The sequence below is a fragment of the Lonchura striata genome, chromosome 1, assembly GCF_046129695.1.
Source record: "Lonchura striata isolate bLonStr1 chromosome 1, bLonStr1.mat, whole genome shotgun sequence".
Classification (NCBI taxonomy): domain Eukaryota; kingdom Metazoa; phylum Chordata; class Aves; order Passeriformes; family Estrildidae; genus Lonchura; species Lonchura striata.
Genome location: NC_134603.1, coordinates 112,858,182 through 112,883,701, shown reverse-complemented (window position 1 = coordinate 112,883,701; position 25,520 = coordinate 112,858,182). Strand labels below are relative to the sequence as shown.

The 25,520-nt window shown below is 41.8% G+C and overlaps 2 protein-coding genes across 2 annotated transcripts in view; one reads left to right on the top strand and one right to left on the bottom strand.

Moving 5' to 3' along the window:
- The window catches only part of TMC2 (transmembrane channel like 2), a 30,778-nt gene extending 29,448 nt beyond the window's left edge, over positions 1-1,330 (bottom strand). The window contains exons 1-2 of the mRNA XM_031503722.2: positions 1,285-1,330; positions 937-984 (exon numbers count right to left, since the gene is read on the bottom strand). Of these exons, the coding sequence (XP_031359582.2) occupies positions 937-984; positions 1,285-1,330 (94 nt within the window). The remainder of the gene's footprint in view (positions 1-936; positions 985-1,284) is intronic.
- Positions 1,331-7,908: 6,578 nt separating this feature from the next.
- MYRIP (myosin VIIA and Rab interacting protein) overlaps positions 7,909-25,520 on the top strand; it is a 307,188-nt gene continuing 289,576 nt past the window's right edge. Inside the window, exons 1-2 of the mRNA XM_021531268.3 lie at positions 7,909-7,982; positions 8,785-8,868. The gene's annotated coding sequence lies outside the window, so the exon portion shown is untranslated. The remainder of the gene's footprint in view (positions 7,983-8,784; positions 8,869-25,520) is intronic.

Below are 25,520 nucleotides of genomic sequence, written 5' to 3'. Positions count from 1 at the left end.
ACACTGGGAATGAGAAGGAGCTTCCAATTAATTTCTCAGGAGCCATTATGAAGGTTTCAGTTATTATGTAATGGTCCATCTAAACTGATTTTTGGTCAATCAACTAGATCAATGGACCACCTGCTCTGTTTGGGAAAATGTTCATTTCAGACAGCCAGTGATCTAGGGGGTTTTTTATTTGCAACCTCTCAAGTATTAGGTTAAATATGAAGCATTATTTTGTTACCTTTATCTTACTGCCTCTTTTGCCTATATAGAAAAGGTGGATATTATTTAAAAAAAAAAAAAAAACAAGTTCCAGTAGTTTTCTGTTTACTCTCTCAAATTCTCTAAGTAATACAGACACAGTTGTGAACTGGTTTTGGAGCAAAAGCTACATTTTTATCACCTATCCAGTGCTGTTATGGTCTTACCTCTTAGCTCTCTCACTTTAGATATACTATACCTTCAGAGTTAAAGGCGTTTTCAGACCTGTCATGGGCTTTTCCTGATTTCCCTCACAGTCATAAGTCTCCCTTCAATCCTTTTTCATCATTATCTTCTTGAGGCCATGATTGATAAAGATCCCAGTGTATTACGGTCTAAGCAAGCATTGCAGGGAGGGCAAGCAGAACTTCAGTACAGTGCAAAGCAGCCCCAGCCCTGCACAGGGTAGTGCTTTACTGCAGTGCCTCATTTACTAGGGGCTGACTCCCAAGGGATGTGGGCTCTGACAGCCTTTGACTCTGGGAACATGGATAAAAGAGGCCAGACTGCTTAAGAATGGTGCTTTACATATCACTGTTATAATTTAAACCTCAAGGGAAAAATCTGCTTGCTTGCAAGTAGCTCATGTAAGAGTTTGTGTTGTAGAGCAAGTTGTAAGTTAGAGAAAAAAAGAGAAGGTATCACCTCTTGTATTTCAAACAGGACCACATTTGTTAATCTCTACATTACCTTCACTCTGTGTGTCAGTTTCCACTTCTCCATCAAACTCTATTCCGGCTGCAAAACAAAGAACAAAGAGTAATTGCATTTGTTGCTGGAATTTACACATGAGATGCTTGACACAGCTAACCCTTAAGTTCCAGCTGAGCTTGGCAGAATTTCCCTTATTGATTATACATTATATTCTTTCCCTACAGCAATGCTCTTAATATTTACTTTAGTCTGGCAGACTGACAAAAGTCTCCTGCCCAAGCAAACTGAAATTTTATGATCTTTGAGAGATGCTCAGGAAGCCCCAAGAGTTTAGTCAAGTATTTGGCAGCATGCAAATTGAAACGGTCTCGCAGTGATACCAACCATCTTCCAGGATGACCTGTAGAGAACTTTTCTTTTTCTTCCCCATGGCAGCTTCCTGTCTATTGCCCAGACACTGCTGCTATGCTGCACACACACCCCACTCATACACAGGCTACTCCCTCTTCCAGTGCCCATGTGCTTGTCTCCTTGGCATTGCAGACAGATGGGCATGTCCAGCCGTCAGTGACCTCTTGCTCATGAGCCATGAGGACAGGGAGGGGTGGGAGAGGCAGGGAAAACCTGGGCTCTGCCTCAGCCTACCCAAACACTTTCCCTTCTTCTCCTTTCTCCCTGTGAAAAAAGCACCTGTTGGCATTACATTGCATTTCATTACTTATACATGAAGGAAAGCCCTTTGGTGGGTACTTGGTGGTGTCGTATGAAACACAGGCACAAGTCACGTCTGGTTCTGACATAAGCATGTGGCTGGAGGCTTTCAAAGGATCAATTTTCTTAATGCCATATTCTTTACTGACCTGGGACAATCTGTGTAACCCTGTTAGTCATTCTCCTGCATCTTATTAAATCTCTCAGCCAATGCCCCTTGGGACGAAGCTCTGGGTCACCTTTTGTCCTCCATGCGTGTCCCTTGGAGGGGACTCATGAGCTAATATATACAGCAAAGAGTCAGGAGTCAGGATACCAGGATCTCTCTTTCCTTTGCTCCTCTATTCTGTGTGACCTTTGCATACTCATTGCACTTGCTGGTAAAATAGGATAGATTTTCCTTCTAGATGCTCTGAGGCTTAATTAATTAATGTGAGACCCTCATTTGGAAGGTCCTTTAGAACCACAAAGTATTGTATTGCATTCTGCAGCTTGCAGTTTTTCAGTGGGCCAAGAATAGGTTTGTCTGAGTGATGCCCAGAGTCCCTGCATTGTCTGCCTCAGCAGTACCTTCCACAGAGAGCACCCAAGGGTGCATTCCCCGTGTGGGGTTTCTCTTGGTGTCCTAAAAGGAGAGCTTACCCTCACACCATCCATGAAACATACTGCAGACCCCTGGCTTAAACAGGTGTCCCTTGGGGACCTGGCATGATGACTTTTTTCCAAGGATTAACAGGATGCGTGTTAATTCCTTCCTCTCTCCCAAAAGAGAGGACTGTTGCAGAGATCAGCTTGAGGCTGTTGCCACCATTGACACGTGTTGATGACTCCTGCTTTGGATCAGGTGTAATGACTGAGGAGGTGCCAGCCTGAACCTCTCCACTGCTTTTTCTCATTGAATTTGGGTCCAGAGGCATCTTTCAAATACTTTAATTCAAATCCCATGGATTATTTGATCTATGTTTGACTTTAGCTCAGCTCTCCTGAGCATAATGCATAATGTATGGTATATGCCCATCCATTATTAACAGTTCTAACCCTACAAGTTCATTGCACAGGGCATTTTCACTGTGTTTTCCCCACACCAGTGGGCTTGACTGGGTCTGAAGACAGTGATAGTGCCTTTTAAAGGTGTTCCCAGTGAATGAGTTTCACCTGTAACTCTATATGTTGATGTGGTTTGTTTCCAATGTGATCGCTAGGTCATTGAATTAATACTGCTTCAGGAAAAAAAGGAGAAATTCCCAGTTGCTGGAGGCTACTGGAACAGATCTTCTGCAAGATACTTCAGTTGCCTCAGTCCCAAGCATCTCTATCCCAAACAGAGGATCTAGGGCCCTTCTAGTTAAATGGAGACCAAGTTTCTGAAGAATCATGTGGCAGGAGACAAAAGGGCTGTGGATGCTCATCACACTCCACCCTCCACCCCCCTGGTACTGTACTGAGTGATAGCACTGTTTCTGCCTCAGGAATCACAGAATGGTTTGGGCAAGAACTGACCCTTAAAGGCCATCTGTTCCAACTCCACTGCAGTGAGCAGGGACATCTTCATGTAGACCAGGTTGCTAATAGCCCTGTCCAAACTGACCTTGAATGTTTCCAGGGATAAAACATCCACCACCTCTCTTGGCAACTTGTGCCACTATTTTACCACCCTCATTGTCAAAAAACTTTTTTTGTACCTAATCTAAATTGACCCTCTTTTAGTTTAAAACCATTACCCCTTGTCCTTTCATGGACCTTCTTTCCCACCATGGCATGCTCTGATGCTTTTTGCATGCTCAGGATATGTTCATGTGGGCATCTCACTGGCAGAGTTGAGTGTCCTGGTTTCTGCTCCACCACAGAGTCAGTGATTCACCCGTGATCTGCACTGGAGCTGGGACAGCTGCAGGCTCCAAAGCTGCTTGTGCCACTTGGCATGCCCATAGGCACCAAGTACATGATTTTGAAAAGTGATGGGGACTGCAAGTTCATTTTACTACCAAAATGTGTGGCCAGGTAATACCTCTGTCTCCTGAGATGAACCACTTCTCTTTGATTCTACAGTCTGTGCACAGCAGTGGGGGCAAGGTGTGATGTTCCCACAGCAGCCATGAGGCCCTGGGCACCCTTTGCCACATGGGGGGATAAGAGTGCCCTGCACTCCCCTCACAGAGGGAGTGACACCTGAGGGGTGCCAGCATATGGAACAGAGCAGGAACAGGGTCTGTTTCACAGCATTCCCATGAAGCAACAGGTCAGTATGGATGAGCATAGTTGCAATAAGATCTGCTTGGCTGTCGCTTTACTCCCCTGGACCTACACTGCCAAAGGTAGTAGGACTGGCCATGATAAAACTGTGCTCTTACAGGCTGGGTGGCAGCATTTCATTGTCACGTAGGAAGGGACCTTTATCTTTCATACTTCTGACTCCATTGGACTCCCTCCCATGGAGAGGAGGGAGTTGCATAATGCCTGGCAATTAATTCCTAATTAAGACTGTTATTAAACGTCTGCCCAAGGACTTACCCCTAAGGAGAAATCCCTACATTACCTTTCCAACTCAGCCCGTGGTGCAACAGACCCTTTGCATATGACAGGCTGCTCCCTTCGCCTTAGAGTCTCAAGAGAAATAAATAACCTACTCCATCTGATGCTGCTGACTCTTCTGGAAGTGATGGTCCCCCTGAGGCTGATTGGAGCCACACAAGCATGATGAGAAACCTTGGAATCTTGATTCCTTGTGGTACCTGTCCTTGGGGGAACATGTGGCAGACTTGCAGAGCCACTGTCACTTTTTGGGTGGGCCAGGCAGAGCTGGAGGCTGTGATGCAGAGGGAGGGTGGGCAGCAGAGACTGGGGAGGAGAGGAGTTGGATTGAGTGTAACAAAATGGTGTCACATAAGATGAGACCAAGAAAAACTGCAAAATTCTTAGATTGTCTTGCCAGGCTTGTTTGCCTTTTGTTTTTTGGTGAGCACAGAGAGATCTGTAATTTCCCCCCAGAATTAGGCTGGTGGAGATCTTGCTGTACCTCTGGGCTGGTTTTGCTGGTGTGATAGTCTGCTTGTAGTTTGTAGACACTGAATAGCACTGGTCAAAAACAAAAGGTTTAAAGGAAAAAAGATATTGCAACATGGAATTATTAATGGATAAAATCCTTATGGTTGAATATTCTACAAAATGCTGTGTGTGAAGTAAGAAAAGTGCAGTTCACATCCTTTTGACACCCATCTTTTATGGCAGAATGTGTTTCATTAAAGGAAAAATATACACAAAAAATTTATAATGAGACCCCAGAATGTCAGGCCTGGGAGAGCATCAAGACACCTCATGGGTTGCAAGGGAGGTGGCACCAAGGGACTTCCCATGTCTGTGTGTGTCCATCAAACAGGTGACAGACCCAAGCAGGGCCCACCAGGACTTGCACAGCCATACAATGAATGGGGAGTTTGCCAGCAGTGCTTCAGCACCAAGCACACCACCATCCTCAGCTCATGAGCCTGATTTTCCTAAGAGGATCAAGTGTCTTGCAGGGCTTAGGATTTTTTAGGATTATAGATTGGGGGAGAGGAGATTAGTGGATGAGTCTCTTACCTCTTGAGTTATTCCACACAAGGTGTGAATAAGTAATGCACAGCCATGAATCCAACTATTACTTATGTAAATATGTCTATGCAGTTTATGGATACAAAAATGTAGCACAAATATTTTTTACTGTGTTATTTAGTATTTTTCTCCTCATGCTGGTGATGACTAACACTATATAATTTGGCAGTTCTGAGTTTTAGCATACGAGGACATTAGGTGTCTCACACACATCCAAGTGTTAAATAAAAAACAGTTGTGTTATGGAGAGAGGGTAACTGAATCCTGGAAGCACATACAACATACTTGTAAATGCTTAATGAGCTAGTGTTTCTCCCTTTCTTGCTTTCTGATTAACATAGGGCTTTAGCTAATTAATCCATGGATTACATTTATTCAATATTCATCTCATCTATAAGTAATCTTTACTTGAGAGGGGTTTTGAGCAATAACAATAATACCTGACCTTTGTGTGCATATTTTGATTAGGACCTTAAACTTGTGAATTGCTGGAGCCAACTTTAATAACGTATCTCAGAGACGTATTTAAAAGGGAGACACCACTTTCAAACACTTACTTGCTTCTGTTGAACTGTTAAAGTAAACTAAACTCTTTTTAAAAACCCAAACCAACCATAATCATGTTTCCCAGGATCTCTCAGGCATGCTTCATAAAACTGGATTCAGCTCCAACCTGACTTTTTGACCATGTCTGAATTTAACTTTGCAAAAACAAATTTCTTACAAAGCCATGAAAATCCACCTGGGGCTACATGCTAACCTGAGCATCTGTCTACGCAGAGGTCATCCTTGCCCTCATGTAATCTCTGCAATGCTGTATTTTTATTCTGTATTTTGGTACCGGGATCTGGAGTGCACTCTGACAGAGCAGCATGGAAATGATTAGAGACCCCATTTGCAGCAGCCTTGTGGGAAACACTGCAGTTATTAAGACCCCAGATTAATGCAAAATACAAGCCAATATCTGCCAGATCACTGCCATCTTCACCTACTCCATGTCTCAGGCTCAGCACGTGCTTGGAGTCATCCTGGATGCAGGTGGGCTTGTCAGTGTTCTCCAAACACAACATAAAGGTGTTTAGCAGTGGTGCTGGCATCCCTGCTCATTGCTGACATTTTTGGGGACAGGCTTTGAGGAGAACAGGCTCATCCAAAAAACTGTGTGCATCACGGTCCTTTGAGCCTGGCACGGCACGAGTAGATAAGTGGCACTGGAAAAACTGTTCTGATTTCTAGCCAGATATAGACACCCCTACCCATGTCCCACACTCCTTTTAAGGAATGGAGGCAACACAACATATTTGCCAATGTATTACTCCATTTATACAGAGTAAATGAAATCCAAAAATGAAGTTCTTGTGAAATTTCCAAGGACAAGAAAAGTATTAAACCAACAATCTTCTGAACTAATCTAGAGCATGAAATGAGTCAATACTCATGCAGGACTTAAATGGAGAATGATTATGTCATATAGGATTTATATGAAAAGACTTGTGGTTTAGAAAATATATGTGCAAAACCAGAAGAAAGCATGTTTTTTGCACAGATTCTGATGTAGGAGGTTTTTTTTGGCAGAACATTTTTGCTGGGCTCCTGTTCCACCTTTTACTCCTGCTCTTCTGAAGAAAATTTCAGCATGGTCCCCTCAGCATTGTAGGAGGTCCCTGAAAGAGCATAAATGAAGGTCACAGTGTGAGAAGATCAGAAGAACATGCTTCACAGGAGTTGAACCTTTTTTGTTGGCTTTTCCAGCCCCTCTAAACACAGAGGGGTTGCTGCTGCTGGATTTCTTTTTCTTTTGTTCTGGGTCTGAGAATATTTCTGTGGGGAAAGAAAAAAAAACAAAACACTAAAACACATTTTTTCTAGAATCTCTTCACCTGAAAAGCAACTAGTTTCTTTTTCTTTTATTTAGAAATCAGAGAGAAAGCTGCCTGACAATCTGGTCGTGGCAGGAGGATCTTGCATGCTTTAACCTCTTTCTAAAAGCTCCCAGAGAAGCTCTGCCTTCATTTGCATCAGCCAAAGCCTCTGCTGCTATGAACTCTTAAAGCTTTAGTGACTTCCATGAGGATTTGCCAAGTCACGCCAGCTGTGGGTTTGTGCCAAACAGCCCTAGGGCTCCTGCTGGATCATAGGCTCAGAGATGCCCAGGATTTTGAGGGGTTTCCACATCTTTTAGAGTCAGATGGTCCCTGTGAAGGTTACTGCTTGTGTCAGAAAAGAAGTGGTAACAGGGTGACTGGAAGTCAGAATTAATATCTCTGTTTAAATTATATCAAAGCCCTGTACGTGGTTGATTTATACTGGATGAGAAAGTCCAAACACACAGGCTTTTGTGCCATTGTTGGAAAGATAAAGCCATATTAATGAAACATGTTGGATTATTTTTTTTTATTAGGTTTTCCAGGTGAGCTTTTAAAAAGAATAAATTGCAGCATCATGGTGGAGGACAGAAGTCACATAACGTGAACGCTAGCTGAGACAAAAGAGAACGAATTTGTTTGAGGAAGAGGACTACAATGATCTGGCATCCTAAGGGATTCTTTTAGTACATTTATATCATGCTTTTAGTACATTTATATACCTGCTTCCTCCTTCTCCTCGGTGTCAGTGTGATGAACAGTTGTGATGAACAGATCCTGCCCACGAGAGCTGTATCCCTCCCCTGCCCCTGCGAAAGCAGGATTGCCTGTGCCGTGCTCCCGGCGTATCCTCAGCAGTGACGTGCGACCAAAATGAGTTCCAGCCCACGGACGGCTTCCGACAGGCAGGGAGAGGTGAGAGGAGGTCTCAGGGGAAGGGAAGCGCATTTCAGGGGGATGGCGACCGGCTTGTGCAGGACGGGCTGGAGAAGAGCAGGCGGGGCAAGGCGGGTTCCCCAGGCTCTGGCTGAGCGATGCTCCGCGCAGCGCGGGGAGCGAGCCCGGCTGTGCAATGGGACCTCCCTCTTGTGGCAGCCCCTCTGCGCAGCAAACCCTTCGTCCCGGCTGCTTCACCGCCTCTTCGGGATGAGGCAGCACACTGGATAAACGAATGGGCGCTCGCCCTGTGTCAAACTGGTATTTCTTCTTTTTCCTAGCACGCTAACAAAGCCAAAGGACTTCCTACATCAGCCTCATCTGTATTAACATCTGGAATTATTATCTTCTGCTCTCTTGGGCAGAATTGGAGCTACATCCCCAAAAAGCAGAAAAGAAGTAAAGAAAAGGAGAGGGATTTGAGGGCTTAAACTTCCATTTATCCCAAATGACTGACATGCTAGGTCATTTGTAATATTAATTTCATATTGTGTAAGTCCTTAATAGAAGACTTTTTATATTCTATCTATTCTATCTTTTTTCTTTGAAGTACTGTTATAAAATACCTTGCTATTGAAGGATGTTTTCTTTTTTTTCTGTACTTAACAAAACAGAAATGGAGTTGGAATTCCCACATTGTTAACAAAAGCAGATGAGAAAAATCTCTTAGAACTATTAACCTGAAGAGTTTTCCAAATTTTCATTTATCGCAAATATCTTTTGGAAGAGCCCCAAACTAGTGCGGGAGGGGCTGGAAGAAAATAAACTTGTTATTTCCCAGCAGGGTGGTTTGATGAGGCATCCATCACAGCTGAGCTCAGCAAGTCAGCCAGTCTGCACAGAAGGGCTGAGCCTGGGACCTGAGGTCAGTAATTCAGCTCAATAATAGGAAAGTACTTAGATATGGGGGTAAGGCTGTGCAAGTGTGTGAGCAGCTAAGTAATTCACCCGACTGCAGCCCTGCCATGTAAATACTTTATGTTAGCCATGGTTTCAGGAACTTGGTTGGTCTGAGTCTCTGATGGCACACAAGGCCAGAAATTATACCTTTTTGATTTCTGGTGTAAGTCTAGTGATGCTGGAAAGATCTGTTTTAGAGGTACCAGAAGCCCTTGTTGAAGAAAAATTCTGGGCCGTCTCTCTAAATTATCCAAATTTGCTTTTATGATGTCTCATTTCTAAATGTGCTATCAATACACTTAAGTGTCAAATCTTAAGGCAACATGCCAGAATGTCTTCAGAAACATCTTGATTCTCATTCATTAAAAAATATTCCTTAAATTCAGTGGAAACATTTTTTGTTAGATCTCATGAACAAATTAAATTTCCAATAAGTAGCAAAGGAAGAAAATCACCAATAAATTACATGCTTTTAAAATGTTAGTTATTTCTATGCTTATTATTAAAAATGATTGTGTATTATTAAATAGTAACTAAGAAAAACATAGTTATAAAGGTCTGCCCTTTCCTAGCCTGGAGTATGTGGCAGATATAATTGGCTTATGAGAAGTTATTGTTTTTATCTGGGGTTTATTTAAACTCGCTGAGTATCTGCTGGTGCATTTATTCCCTTTAGATGGTTGTGATGAAGCTTACTTTGTTTAGAGAAGTAAGAAGAGGGTAATTTGTTACTATTATTAATAATATGTGTGAGTGCCTATATATTTGTGATCATGGGTTTTTGTGTGTGTTTATGTGCTGAAACTTCATGGCTATAGCTATATAGAATGTATATAGTAATTAGTATAATGTGTAATGTAAAACATATCTGCATGCCTCTCCTACTGTATGGCCATGGCTTCATGTTCATATTCTTTTGAGCTGACAAATATATACATTGCCTTCACCTTCTGGAGGATTCAGGTTTTGAGTTAGGTGAATCAAGTGTTAAAACTAAAATTGAGCTGGTATGGATGAGGTTTCCAGTCTCATAATGAAACTGGATTTTTTGCAAAGCTTTAAAATAAATATTGAATGCAGGTGTGTGCACGCAACATTTTCCATCATCTTGGTCTTTGTTACCATTTGGGGCAATTCATGATCTTCTGGAAGCTGAAACAAGCTGGCTTTAGGCTGGGAAAACAGTTTCTGGAAAACTCCCAAGAAATGTTTTGTTGTTCACTGGGCAGATCAACCTGAATGTTATTGCTGAGCCACTGCTGCTAAACTTGGCTCATCTGGTAGTGTAACAAGGGGACACTTAGCCTTTAAATTTTCTTAAGTACATAGTCACTGGCTCAGTTTTTTGGGTGCTTCTCTGATCAGAGACTTTTATTACAGAAGTCACCCTTGAGTGAAATTGATATCAGGTGAACTACACTGCCATGAAGGTCCAAATGAGAGGGTTTGAAAGATAGGTTATTTAAACAAGACATAACCCTGTTGATTAAACTATTAATCTTGTGTGTGGAGTGCAGAATGGATTTGGGTTTTTATTTTTGCTTTAACTGCATTGGCCTGTTCCTGAGGCAATTTTTTAGCAAGTGCTCATTTACAGTGTCACTACATAGTCATGCTTTTGCCTTAATAACCTGCCTTCTGGTTTTTAGTTGCTTGCTATGACTGCAGGACTCTTGTCAAAATCAGTATTAACTTATTGGAGCCATTGAAGAGAGAGATCAAACCGTATCTATCAAGACTAAATGGACAAAGTCCTAAGAAACCAAGTCTGAACTCCTCTTGGAGCTCCTATTTGGAGCAAAGGGTTGAACTTGAGCTATCCTGAGGTGTCCTTTCAGCCTGAACGACCTTACTTTAAAATATCATGCACATGTGAGCTAATGGGAACTGTTCTGTAGGGCATGAAGGAGGGGCTGCTAATTTAGACTATATAATCTAAATCTCTCCTTTGGGCTAGTGTTCTTAATCCCCCCTTTTCTTTGCAAAAAGGATGCAAGGGTTCTGTCTGTGTTACAGAGAGAAATGCTGATTACACCTGCTGTTTCCAGCCTGAAACCTATTCCTATTTCCCCAGAGCACCAGACTGTTTGTTTTCTTTGGCTTTATAGGAATTTTAAGTTTTCTCTTAACCTCATGCCTTTATGAATGGGAAAAAGATGTGAAAGATCCTCATTTCGACCTGCAAAACTCAGAATCCTTCTGGGGTTTGCCTAAGACTCAGATTTTTATCCTGTTAAGTTATGCTAAAAGAATTTTCAGTGTGTGGCAATTTAAGTTACCAAAATACTGCTGCTCATATATGTTGCATTTCTATAGAGAAATATCAGCAAAATTTGGTGCAGGAGAAATCTAGCTTTATTCTTGTTTTGCTACAGGGGAACTGAACCTGCAGGATGTTAAACTAGAAGTTCCAGAAGGTTAATGATTTCTTCAGCTTTGGTTTTCTAATTCCCAGATTTGTCCTTTACCCACATTACTTGCAGGTTTTGCATCTCACCTTTGGTTTCATGAACATGTGTTCCTCCTGCTAGAGATTTCTAAGTAGGACCAAATTCCCGTCTTATTGAACTGCAATTCCTAAAGCCATTATTATGACATTTCCCTGCTGACTGGGCCAGGGTGAGAATGCAAACTAGGTGGAGCAAAAATTTCATTTGGGAACACCTATATTATCAGTGTCTGACCATGGTCAGAGATGTATCTGGAGACGTGAATGTGGAAGCATCATCTCAGGGCCAGGAGCTCCATTGACTCCCAGCACCTTTTTGAGGGGCAGCATCTTGTGTGAGAACAGTGCTTACCAAAGGGAAATGTTATGGTAGAGTGAACTACAAATGCAAATGCCTCAGGCATGTTGTCGCTTCTGACTGTATCCTGGGTGGGTTGAGTGCAGGGGCAGATGAGTAACAGCCAATAGATCCCTCATTGTCCTTGGGTACATGAGGTATTTGATGATTCCTGCAACTCCAACAGCGACCCAGCAGGGCAAGCTACTGCCTTTTCAACTGAGACAGACCTAGATTAAAAAAAACCCCTAATTCTATGTGCTAATTTGAACCAATTTATTCAGCTATAATTAAGATGATATTGACTATCATGTGTGGATCTCAGAAATATTTATCATTGATGGCAGTGTACCACTTCTGTGGGGTTTCACTTTTGACCCCTGCCTCCCCCAGATGCTGCAAACTGGTGCTGTTACAAGTGGGTTTTGTTAGGAGGTAGGGGGAGGATTCTTGCTGTTTTCTCAGAGAAATAGTGTTGTGTTACTGCACTCACTGAAAACAACTTGGTAATTTACTGGGAATGAAATGTTGCTATTATAATAAAATATATAAATTATAAAAATTAGATTGCTCTGTCAAGAAACTCAGAGATTCAAGTGCTTATTTGGATATATATATATGCAAATCTAATGGATGCAAGGCTATAAATGCAGAGGAGAGAGAATGATTGCAGCAGTAGATTTGTGTAGTGATCAATCTATAAAAGTCAAACAGCCAAGGCATTTTTAAAGGAAAATTAGGATATCATTAACAGACGAGTAAGTTTTCAGACAAGATAAAAGGAAGACAAACTGTGATGTTTTCTAGATAAAAGGAAGATATTTGTTTTCAAATTTTCAGGCCCCTCCAAAGTTGCTTGAATAGATTTGCACCTTAAAAAGCATCCCAGTCTGTCTGTCAGAAGAGTCCTCCTGGGTCCCTACAGATAAAATCCAACCTTCTCTTCACATTGCAAGCTTCCTTGCTGTGTTTATCACCACCAGCAGCTGTCAGGATGGAATTCAGGTTGTTCTTCTTCACTCCCTGGAGTTTCTTACAAGTTTGACTTGCTGGATCCTTTTTTTTTTATACTTCTCTCAGTTTTGAGCCACACGAGCATTGTTTGCACAGTGTTTTAGCAGAGTGATTCCACAAACAAAAATTGCAAATGTGCAAATTGGTAGCAGAGGTTGAAAGCACAATAGAGATCCTATGTGAAATCAGAACAAGCTCTTGTGGATGATTTGAACAAGCTCTTGTGGATGATTTCAAAGGGAAATTTTGAAAAGTATCTGTTTCTAAATGTTAGTTTTTTGAAAGATGCAGGGCAGGATGAAGAGAAGATTGGTTTGAGGGAATAGTACACTTGACTTTAAGAATCTGTAAGCCAGCATGTATTGATAGAAGGTAAATGGTGTATGTGTATATTCTTATATTGACTAACACAAACCAGGACTGTAATGTATGTAAGACTGAAGCAGAAAAAGGCCAGTACATGCTAGGTTGTAGAAGATTAATTGAAGAACCACCCCCTTGGCAGTCAATGGCACTTTTTAATCACAAGCAAATCCATCAATAACCAATTACAATTTACAATCCCCATGCTAAAAAAGCCCACGCATCATATCGCTGTATTGGAGTACAGGCAAGAATTATGCTGGGGCACCTACTGGCTTCTCAGTACTACTTGGAGGAAGTAAGGATATTATGGAATATTATTTTGTTAATTTTCTCTCAATTAAATGTTATGCTAAAGTGAAAGCAACCACAGGAAAGTAAACCACCACAAGGAGTGCTGCAGCAAACTTCACAGGGAGCACAAAGCACTCAGAAATCCACGGTGTGAAGCCTGAACTCTAACAGGGATGTGTACAGGTAGCTGAGATGCAAGGATGTCCTGTGGGCTGGCCAGAAATCTCTGGGCATTTTGAATTTTGGATTTCACAGTGGTGGGACGCATTGTTCTTTTATCTGGATTTATTTCTTTCTGAGCTTTCTGAGCTTCTTATCATGAGTTCTGGTACATGTTCAACCAACTTGCTGTGACATGAAATGCTTTGCAAATTCTTCTCAAGAATCACAGAACTGCAAAACAGAAAGGTTATTCTTCTGAGTTCTTGCAGATTCTTTGCTCTGTGAATATATACATATATATGTGTATCTGTGTGTATATATATATCTCTATTTCATTCATGTGGAAATAAGGTTGTGATTCATATGTAAGGATGAGGATCTCAATGATGCCTAGAGGTTCAGAAAGTATAAATCATCTTTCTGTATTGAAGAGCAGATCATCATTACCATTCCTATTCTGTGTTAGAAACCTGGCCAGGTCTGTATCCAAAGACACCCATGCTGCCTTCTTTTGTTAGCTGTGCATTTCCCCAGACAAGTCTAGTTTAGAAATGCTGGCCAAAGCAGGGTTAGAGTAGGTGTTGATTTGAGTGCAGTCAGTGTTTTTAGGAGATGTCATTAATAAATCACTCTCATATGTCCATGTCCACAGTTCAGCTAAGCCATTTTGTTAGCATTAGGGAAAACTATGGTCAAGTTTCCCAGATGGAATTTAAATATGGGGTAACACAAAAAGAATCAGCTTTGGATACAGTCTGGAAAAGTGGAGGTGTTAGTTCTCTCGTTAAGCACTGTAACACTGCTGCAGGATTTGTACACTTTCAAATATCAATAAATTAACTTCCCAGCACCATATGAAGCAGGGGAGTCCCTTCATTCCCCAGAAGAAAGGAAAGCTGATGATGTGTTTGTTTGCTGCCTTAACTGCACTGTGGTACAGGACGAGGTGCAGGCTGGCTGGGCCATGGCAGTGAGGACATGGGATTCTGCAAGCTGGCTGTGCAGAATTCACTCTGGGTCATTGCTGTCACCTCTGATGTGGCCTGTGTCTGACTTCTGTCTTCTTTCAAAACAGTTAGCAGAAATGCACACAGGCTTTTCTCTCTGGCTGCACTTTTTCTGGCTGATGTGTTGAATTTTAAACAAGCTATCTGGCTCTTCTGTCAGTTTACTGTGGAGGGAGTATTTGCTGCTTGACTATTGATGTGTTATTCTTAGAATGGAATAGAAATAATTACAGTATCCAGTATTTCAAAATACATGCTGTCTAGCATGGCCTGTGAGGCACTTACTCTCAATAGTGAAAAAGCAAACCTCTGATTGTAGTTCAGTGCATTTAATGTAGGCACGTCTCTTTCTCTATGTAGAACTTGAGGGTTAGAGAAAGAAAAGAGGAAATTATTGGAAAGACTCCTGCTGCATCCTGGTTTTCTTTCTTTTCCTCTCTCAAGGTTTGAAAAATTACTATTACTGTTAATGGCCAGGAACTCTGATCTCTACTTAGAGAGAATGGTCAAAATGAGAGGAAATATTTCTGAAAAACAAAACTAACCTAAGTCAAGACTTCTTTCAGTCTTTGTCTGGATGCTGAGCTCAGGGCTAAGATATGGGCTGCTCGTGATGAAACATCCAAGGTCATGCACAGCAAAGAAAGCAGTACAGATTTTGAAATGCAACATTGACCATGCAGAGGGACAAAATTTCCAAGTGTTAGCTCCTGATGTTGGAGAGTGATGGTCTGCAGGGAGCTCGTCCAGCTCAAGGGGCTGAGCACGTGATGCTGCTGGCACAGGACTGGGTCATTTTCCAGAGGGAAGGAGGCAGCACAGAAGTCCCTCTGAATTTTCTATCCTCCCAAACTTAGGTGGCTACAGACCCACCTTCTCTGGTTCTACCTTCATTTAAGCAGATGAGATCCATAATTATTCTCTTGGTTATCGCATAAATACTCCTGAGTGGCAACATCCCTCATGTGTGCAGCAATACTGGTTGTGCCTGCAACTGGTCAGTTGGGTGGAAAATTAAAAAAAAAAATCGGCATCAGGTGGAGATGCATGGAAACTGGGAATTAGGAGTAAAAAAACCTCTGAAAGCCTGGAAAAGCATTTGGGAAGCTCTGGTGTGCTTGGCCTTACACAGCACTGCCAACATCAGTGCTCTGTGTGCAGCACTTGCTTGTGATGGCTTGGCTTTCTTGGAGTTTTTCATAGTCCCATAAAGGATATAAGCTTCTTGTTAGCTAACAAAACAAGCTGTGTAGTTTAATTAGCTCCCTGGGAAGGGAAAATCCCTGTGGATTTAAAATATGCAAGACTCGTGGATTTAAAGAAGCTCTGCAAACACAAACCACGTTTTTGGCTGGTCTCCTGACTTCCAGTTGCAGAGAATTTTTTTTGTCCCTCTTACTGGCGCTCTGTGCTGTCTCCCTATGTTTTGCAATGTAAAGGAAGCAATGCTTTTACTTAATGTGGGTTTCTTTTTTCTTTTTTTTAATCAGCATTCTTGACTGAAGTTAGCAGAAGCCTCCACCTTTCTGCCCCACCACCTTCAATTTGTGTGCCCCAGGAGGAAGCTGCTACCCTGCTGACTGGCACATCACTCACAAAGCTGTATGCTGATCTTCCTCCATGGGAACCTTTTCCCAAGAATCCCACTCAGTTCTTAAACATCTGGCAACAGATTATGGTTAACTGTTTTTGGCAGTTAAATCCCAAGTTGCCTACCCCAAGGAACTCAGAAAAATGAGAGAGCATCTGTTAATTTGTCCTGGGCTGTATTCCTGCACCTTTGTGGCAATCTGTTTCTTAGTTCTGAAGTTCAGTATCAAGTGTCCCCACACACAGCAAAAGAATCAAAGAGCCCAGAGAGGTGTGTCCATCCTCATCATCCTCTTGCTCTTGCAGTTTGTGTCAGAAACCTCTCTTCAGTCTTGGCATTTCTGTGTTGCTCCTCGTAGTCTGGCCTCTGCCTTGGGGCAAGTATCAGAAGGTGTCTTATTTTCTGATTAGTGGTTACAAGTTCATTTCTTGGGGCAGTCACTAGTACAGATACCTGGTTTCATTTTCACATTGCTGTCTTTGAAACAGTCAGTATCTATTAATCAGTTACTTTCTGGTTTCCTACTCCAAAATAAAACTTATGTATGGACTGAAAAAAAAATTAAATATTTCTATACAAACCTGCATAAACTTAACATAGGATGACTTTTAGAAATAGTTTCTGTGGGAATGGTAGAAGTCCTGGTTGTGGGTAGTTCCCAGATCATTAAGGGAGAACAGGTTTTTACAATTGTGGTGCTGTAAATTAATATCTCTGAATGGGGAAGTGCTAAGAAATAAGAAATCCTATTGTAGTAGTCCTATTCAGGGGGTTTCCCACTGCAGCTAGGGCCTGAAGACCTCCCATCCCTGAGGAATTTCTTCTGGCAGAGGTCCTAATTCTGACCATCACTATCAGTCCAGTTAAATGCTGGGCAAATAATTATGAATTTTGAATTTGGTTTTCCTGGTCACTTGGGTCAAGTAATTTCATTTTACTTATTAGTGAATGCCTAAATTTTTGGCTGGATTCAAGCATCTCTTTCCTGGAAAGCTAAAGACTTTGCACAGCTAAGATCCAGGATGTTTCAAGCCACCTTATTCCATTAACCATTGTAGAAAAATACTTTCTCCTTCTTTTTAGTCTTTACTTGGGATGAATCTTGTTGCCATGAATATATTCCTTTCAATTTTACCTGATAATTTGGATTTATCTGTAAATGTATGTGTGTTTTTCTTTGTAAGTCCAAGGGGATTCTTACCAAATCAAGTGCAGGAATTCTTGATACAGTTTCTAGATTGAACTGCATTCATCCAAAGATTTAAGGTACAAATTGCTAGTTCAAAAATTATTATTTTCTGAGCTTTTTCCAATTAATAAAAAATCTTTCAAATGTGTGCAGAAGCAGTATCCTGTTATATATATCCAGAAGCCTCCTGTTTTACAGCCTCCTTCATTGGTATGCATAGAAATGTTCACAGCTTATTTCTGCTTGGAGTGTTCCTTTTCTCCTGTCCCAAACATATCTTTGCTGTCTTCATAAGTGCATTATTTCCCACCTTCTTCACGACTTTGCTGGCCCCTTCAAGGTGGGTGCTTTGTGATGGCAAGGAGCCCTGGGAGTCTCTCCTGTAGGAAGTGCAGTGCAGTGCAGTTCTGTGGCAGTGGCAGCCTGAGATGGGCTTTGGGGCAGTGAAACAGCCTGGGGAAGGTACAGCACAAGGGCACTTCATGGCTGCACACTTCCCTGGTGCTTGCAAGCACCTGTGCACTTAGCCTTGGGCTTAACTTAGAACATAAACCTTGTGGTGCTTTTGCTAATCATGAACTGGTTTAAGTGGGTACCTCTAGGTGACCAAACTGCCCACCATGTGAATTGTAACATCCCCACAGGACACTGATGCTTGGGGCTGCTGTTCAACGATGGAGTAAACTCAGAGCAGCTTTGGAGAAGATCAAAACTTGCAAATTTTAACCCCCTGCCATGTTCACATCGTCTCTGATCTTTCTTTTTCTCCCATTCTCTGACAATACAGGAGACAATTGTGCTCTCTCTGAGCTTGTGCTATGGAAAAAGCAGTCAAGTTTTCTGATCTTGTGACATGCAAAAGAAGCGCCCTGCTCTCACAGGAGGAAAGAGACAAACACTTGTGTCACATCCTCCATGCCACCTCCCCAAGGCAAATTGTCCTTTAATCTAGGACTAAGTGGTAAATTGAAGCAGAGGACCATGAAGCAAGCTCACAAATTAGTCTACTTATAAGGCTGTGCTTTACATATTTGAACATAATTGAACCATCATGACTAATTCATGGAATAATTCTGCATTGACAGAAAAACAGCCATCTATTCTCCTAAGATTAAATATCAGGAACTACTTTTTAATCCCCTTCTTTCTATCCTAATGGATGTGATCATGAAACAGGTGTATTTACTCCTTTTTATACATAAAGGAGTCTTTCTCAATTCTGCACTATAAAGGCATGACTAATGCTATGGACATCAAGAAGAGGCTTATTGTTGTTTACGTGTCTTTGTAAGAGATGTCAAGGTCATTTTTCCTATTGTATCCCAGGCTTGCTCAGCAATGAAGTAAAAGAAACTCCTCATGCCTCAGCTTTTTCTGTTTGAATAGTGCAGCAATCATATTTGCAGGGAGAAGCCTTCTGTTATTCCTACATTGGCTGCACCACATTGACAGCAATTCTCTTGTAGATGGATATCTGTCTTGCACAGCTCCCTTTACAGTAGGCAACAGCTGGCTGTGCTGCAAAGGGGCTCTGTGTGGAATACCTTGATGCCCACTGTTACTCCCAGAGAATTTCTTTCAGATTCCTTATTAGCCATTCTGTGCAGGTGCAAAGACAAATACTGAAAAAAATTTGATAATTCCTATGAAAGCATCCTGCTGTAGAAAAAGGAATAATTTTCTCATCCCTCTTTAATGCCTCTGTATAGGCTGATCCTTAGATGTCATACAATGCCTTCAACACCATGAAAATCAGTGGAAAATTGGAAAGAGGAAAGGAAGCAAAATAGCAGAACTTCAAGCTTCTATGCCTTGAAGGTAAACAAGCAGTTTTGCTAGTAATCAGTGGCATTAGATAAGCAGTGCATGATATAAGACATCAGTGACTTTCTTTCTTGTCTTAGTTTTAATTATTCTACCATGTCTTAGGACCTTATGTTCAGCTGTATTAACTAACTAAAATGCAAATCAGTAGTGGAAATACAGTTTTGTCTTTGCTGAACTATTGGGCTGATAAAGCACAAATTCTATCCTCTATCACCCCTTGGTTCACTTCATGCTTGCTAAAGCTCTTGAACCTGTTGTATCTGTGAAATAGAGGTTCCCTTGTACTGAGTGGAATTTTACAGACTTGGACACTAGCATAGGAAAACAAAAAAGATTCCTCCCATTGTCTTTTCTTGTATCCAGCACCTCTCGGAGACTTTTTTTTAAATTGTTTTGAAATCCATTAATATCTCATCAATCTTTGTTGCATCTCTAGAGGCTCTGTCCCATAATATGTCTCATGGTCTTGTATCTTTTCACTTCCAGCTATTCCAATTGATCTGTTTCCTTCAGGTGTTCTTTTAATATTTATTCTTCTTCTCAGTCTAGCCACTGTTTCTTCAGCTCTAACACCTTTGCTTCTTCCAAGCCAAGTCTTGTCTGATCTCTCTCTCTGTAATTCTCTCCATGATTTTCTCTATCATCTTCCAAAACAGGTATCTCCACCTCCTTCCTCTGTGCCTGGTTTGAGGTCCCCCTCTCCAGGTTTGTGGTACCTCTTGCAGTGCCACCCCACTGTCTGTAGCTCAGATGAGCAGCTGGGCTTGTGCACACCGTGCTTCTTTTTGATCTGCAAAGACACCACGGAATCTTGCTTCAAATCCCTTAGGTACCACAACCTGGAAATGCAGCCAGGGCCAGCATCCTGCTCACATAGGCACTGGTAGTCCCAGCCAGGGTGCACAAGGTTATGGTTAAGGGACCTGGAGCTGTGTGAGAAAAGAGTTTGGGAATAGCTTATGTTTCATAGAATTTTGCCGGGAGACTGAACTTCACCTGAAAGACCCTGCTCACAAGTGACTGATTTCTGGGACTGTACATGTATTTTCCTCCCATGTGTAATCAGAAGCAAAGTGAGCCGCCCTTTCATCCTAGCCACAGGTTTTCTCAGCTCTGTCACACCAATCCCTATGTCCTCTCTTTCACTGGCTAATTTTTAGAAAGAAGATCTTACATCTGGACTAGACTTTGCTTTTAACTTTCCAGGTGAACCAATGCCACTGCTGCTTCTCACGTTTCTAGTTCAAGCCCAAATGTTTTCCCTGATGGCTGCATCGGGCTGCTGCCCAGCCATGGTGCTGCTCATAGGTGCATGTGGGATCTTCTCCTCCCATTTCCCAGCATGGAGAGGGCCAAATGATGAACAAAAAGCCCTGCTGTGAGCCAGGGGTTGTAGTGTGACATGATTTCTTCAAGTGCTGCCTTGCCAAACACCCCAAGAAGACCTGCTGTCTCCCCTCTTTCTGAACAGTGTTTCTCTTTCTGTGGTGTGGAACCTGCTCATCAGCCTGTGCAACCTGAGTGTTGTTAAAACTGCAGGTAGCTGTGCTGATTTGCACCTCCCAAGGAGCCAGCCTGTCCTGCTGGTCCATTATTTGAAATTATCAAAACATCAAAAGTGCTTGACTTTTCCTAATCAGAACCACCATAATTTTCTGGGGTGATGTGATATCTCTTTTCATTAATTAATTTCATTGATTAACTTATTTACTTGTTCTATTTTGTTGAAGAAGTACTGTGAAGGTAAATTTTCTTCCCACCAATGCCAGATTCACTGTGACACAGCTAATAAAAACTGGGGGGCACCTCTGTCCTTGTGTAGTGCTGATGCAAAGGGAGCAGGGTTTCACTAAGCACCCAAACAGCACAAGGAGGTGCTCCCTGACACAGCTCACCTAGAAGTGCTTCAGAGCAGCATCAGCCCCAGCACTGCTGGGTGGTCACACCCTGGGGCAGGCAGGTGGCCACCTTCAGGCTGCAAACATTGCCCTTCCTGTGGAAACTGTGGAATGTGGGAAAAGCTTGCAGTGTGGTTTCAAGTAGCCAGATATGGAGTGGTTCATCGCTTATGCCAGGGTGAAATGAAAAGAAATCAGTCTCTGAGGGGCAGCTCTGGGAACATACGGATTTCTTTAAATAAAGATCTTGTGTTATGAGAGCAAGTGATGCCATAGGTAGGGAGTGATGGGCTCGTTGCCATGGGAACTGCTCTTTCTACTTGAATAACAAAATCAATAATTGCAGAAAATCTCCAGTGTGTGTTTGGAGTTTGGTCCCCTTTTTTCATGTAGGTTTTATGAGAGGGGACATGATGGGTTATTTAAGAAAACAAAATCTCTGTGAGTGCTCTGTGCTGTTTCCTGCCCATCTTGGGCCCTGTGTGGAGATAAATTAATGCCATACCTTAATTTAAACAGATGGAGGTTTTATTCTTGCCATGCTGAAGGCCTAATTCTCTAACCCTTGCCTTTATTTGAGGGGAACAAAGCCTTTGCTGCTAAGAATGGTAACCAAAATACCAGCAAGGTTACCAGTACTGGTCAAGATAGCTGTAAAGACTGTATAGACAGACTACAACATAAGGATTGTGGAGGCTGCTGAGTTGGGCCAGGTGGTCATGGTAATTCCTATAGTTTGGAAGTTCTGAATCCCTCCCTACGGAGAAAGAAAATTCTCTTTGGGGATAGGTGAGCCAGGCTCTTCCCTGGCACAACTCCCCAGAGCTGTGGACATGGCTCCCTTATGTTCCAGAGACCACCTGGGAGCTGGCACTCCTTTGTCACCATGGTGCCAGAATAAGGTATTGCTCCAAGTGCGTCATGCAGGTTTCTTTTTCACTCCCACTTTGGTCAGCAGTGAAATAATTCCTGGCGTTGCTTGTTACTGGGAACTACTCTAATGCCTCTCTGAGATGAGCAGAGGTGATTAATGCTGTCTGAACTGCTGGATTTGCTTGTTTACAAACTCAAGCTGCTGCTGTGACAGCTCACTAATGTCCCAGGTTATCAGTTAGGTTTTTCTCATAGTGAATTTCCTTTTTGATTATTTTTTTGGAGGGAAAAGCCTTGGAGGAACCTGTTACATTTCTGCATATGTTTTGTGTATTTGTGCTAGCAACATGAATAGATAGAGGAATTGATTTATATGTAAATATTTGTGTTTAGCATTTTGATGTATTCAGCAAAATGATTTAATGATGACAGGATATAGTTCATGAACATTCCCTCCCTCAGCTACTTTCAGTAGTGCTGATCTTTCACACCTGGGAACCCCAGGGATCTATTTAATCTCTGCAGTTTACAAAATATATCAACAACCTGAGAACAAACACCAAAATACACAGAAAAAAAAGTTATTTTATTCCCTTCTTATCATAATCAACTTGTTTATACTGGTAGGTTATTTTATTTTGTCAGATTGCAATATCACACATTGAGGCATTTACATTCTCAATTTTTTTTTTTTCAAAGAGAGACTAGATTTTATTGTTTATATATTATTTTATCCACAAGGAGTTGGAGTAAGGCAGCTATCAAGGCCTGGATTCTCACTAGAGCCAGCAGACAGGATCTGATCATTGCACCAGTGCAGAGGTAGGTGTTACAATAAGGAGACCTCTGGAAATGGCAGCATATGGGATCATCCCTCATTTTCCAATTGGTCATTTTCCCAAGGCTTCACCTGGGCATGCATAAACACCTGATATAAGCTGTTGCTCAGTGTCTTGGTCCCAGTTTTACTCTACAAATTTACTGCAGATTGATCTGACTGTTTATGTGGTGTCTACAATTGTAGGATGCTGGCAGTGAATCTATCAGGAATTAGTTCCCAACTTGTGAAATTTGTTAAGCTCAGTCAACTTTGTACTTTTGACAAATTGTTTGTTTGTTATCTTCAAAACATTAAGGCCATAAAAATGGTCTTGGACTGTGCAGGTAACAGAAATATTGAGTATAGTATCACATATACTGCTTTCCATTTATTTTACAGGGTTGGGGAAATTCACTAGGTTCACAAACTGGCAAAGCCTGCAAGTCAACTTCAAGCTGGCTTTTTTAGTCATAGTTTTAAGTAATTCATGGGACTCAGATATTTGGGTCTTCATCTGCTGCACAACCTGCTGAGGGCTGATGGAACTCTGTGAGATAAGCATGTCATGGCATAAACCCAACAATACTTGAGCGGGTACAAATCTGTGTCAGGATAATCTTTAGAAGCCCTATAAAGTCAGCAATGACTTTAAATTGTATGCCTTATTTTGGGTTGTCAAAACAACTCTAAAGATCTGTTTTTTCCAGATGAGTGACTAGAAGCAGAAGCCCTTTTATGGGAGGTCATATATCTGGGGTTTTTTGCCTTACTACGTTCATTAGTGGGAGTTTTTTGTAAGGAATATGAATATTCCCATTGATTTGTCCTTCCAATCTCTCTGAAGGGAAATGTTGTATTCTGCCTCCATTTTCTTTCTGGTAGGGGCAGAATTCTGGTGCCCCCTCCAACATCTGGTTTCATAGTGAGGAGCTCACATTCATTATTTACCTTTGTCTAGCAAGGTTACCAGCTGAAATATCTCTTGATGCTCTCAGTGATTTAGACTGTTTTTCAACAACTTCTTAAATTTCCAGAAAGAGATGGATGAGGAGTTTCAAACCTGTGGGAGACTAGTTGATTTTTTTTTTTTTAATTTTGGTTTTGTTTCTGTTTTTTGATAATAAAATGGCAACTTTCCATCTAAAATGTAATTCAGTGTAATGAGCATACAAAACGAACAGGATTCACCAGCCCTGAAAATCATGACTCACAATAATTATTGTTATTTTAGAAAAGACACCACCACCAGTCTGGAAGAAGATGGAGCTCTTCAAGTGCAAAGCCCCATCTTCTTCCAATTCCCTATGTTGACCTGGACTTGAATATCTCCTGGAGATCTTGGCACTCTCTGAGGAACAGGACAAGGATAAATACCGTGCTGAAGAGATTATAGAAGGCTCAATCTGGTCCTGTCCCACAACTGACTGTGTACCAAGCTGTGGGGTCACTATGTTCCAAGTTGTTTCTTGTACTTATTCCCCTCTAGAGTACAGGGATCCCTTGATACCATAGGCAGAGATATCTCTGTGTGCCAAAACAAGAAGGGACAGGATACAGAGATTTAAAAATTCTTCTCTCCACTGATTTTGAAAATATATCTAGGAATATTCCTTTCAGAATTATTTATCCACTTTTCCAGCAAAAGTAGTGGTCTTTTGTTTGTTTGTGCTTTTTTTTTTTTTTTTTTTTTTTTTTTTTATGTACATGTGCTTGTTTCCAGCTTCCTCTGAGTCTCCCCAGGTCTTCCTCATGTGCTGACCTTGGCTCAGACTATAGAAGAGCCTCACTGACATGTCCCCCCATCCAAACATTTTGGAGAGCATCTTTTTTGCTGTTACAGAGCTGTCAAGTTTGCCAGAAAAACAAACCCTCTGACACAGAAGGTATAAAGCTGACGTGAAGCCAGCATTGGTCTGTATTTAAACCACACCCCCTCCCAGATAACTGGGAGTAATTGAGGCTTTGATGGATGAACTCTGTTTCTCTAGTCATTCAGTGATGAACCTTTGCACCTACTTGAAATTCATAGAAATTCCTGTTATTGAGCCTGTTTACTGTATACATGATGAATATGGGCCTAGCTTGCTCTAATACACTTTTGCAGTTTCCCTTATACTTTATTTTGCTGTAGATCTCCTCTCTCCTTTGTCTTGATGGCTGGCACAGAGCCAGTTGCTGGAGCAGCCATCATTCCTGGGGGCTATCAGCTTTGATTTTTCTCTTACATGCTGCATTCCTGCTGCCTCCACACTGGAAAGCTGTGTTATCAATCTAAAATCTGTATCTAAATCAATATGATTTCTATCCCTGCTACTGACAGGAGCTGCTACCGAGCCTGCCAGTACTTTGCTGTGAATTAGAGAAATTGCAATATAAATTTATTCAGGGAATGGAGCAAAGATAACAAGAGAGCCAGGCAGGACAGTCAAGGAAATTGGGGTGGTTGGCCTGGGAAGCCAGCAGTTCAGATCATCCCCTTTATTACAGAACAGCACCAACACACTTGGTAGAATAATAGCACTGGGATATATGCTTCAGATTTGCATAGTGCAGCATTTATCGTTATGGAAATAGAATTATGTGTTTTCAGAATGGTCTGCAGTACTTTGCTCCACTGCAGTCTTACAGAGGGAAAAAGAAATATGCTCGGGGTGCTGAGGGCTCATTACTTCATATCTGCATGGGATCTTAATACAGAACTACGTGAATTTGTTTTTGTGGTGGATTGACTCTGGCTGGATGCCAGGTGCACATCAAATCTGCTCTGTTGCTTGCCTCCTCATCTGGACAGGG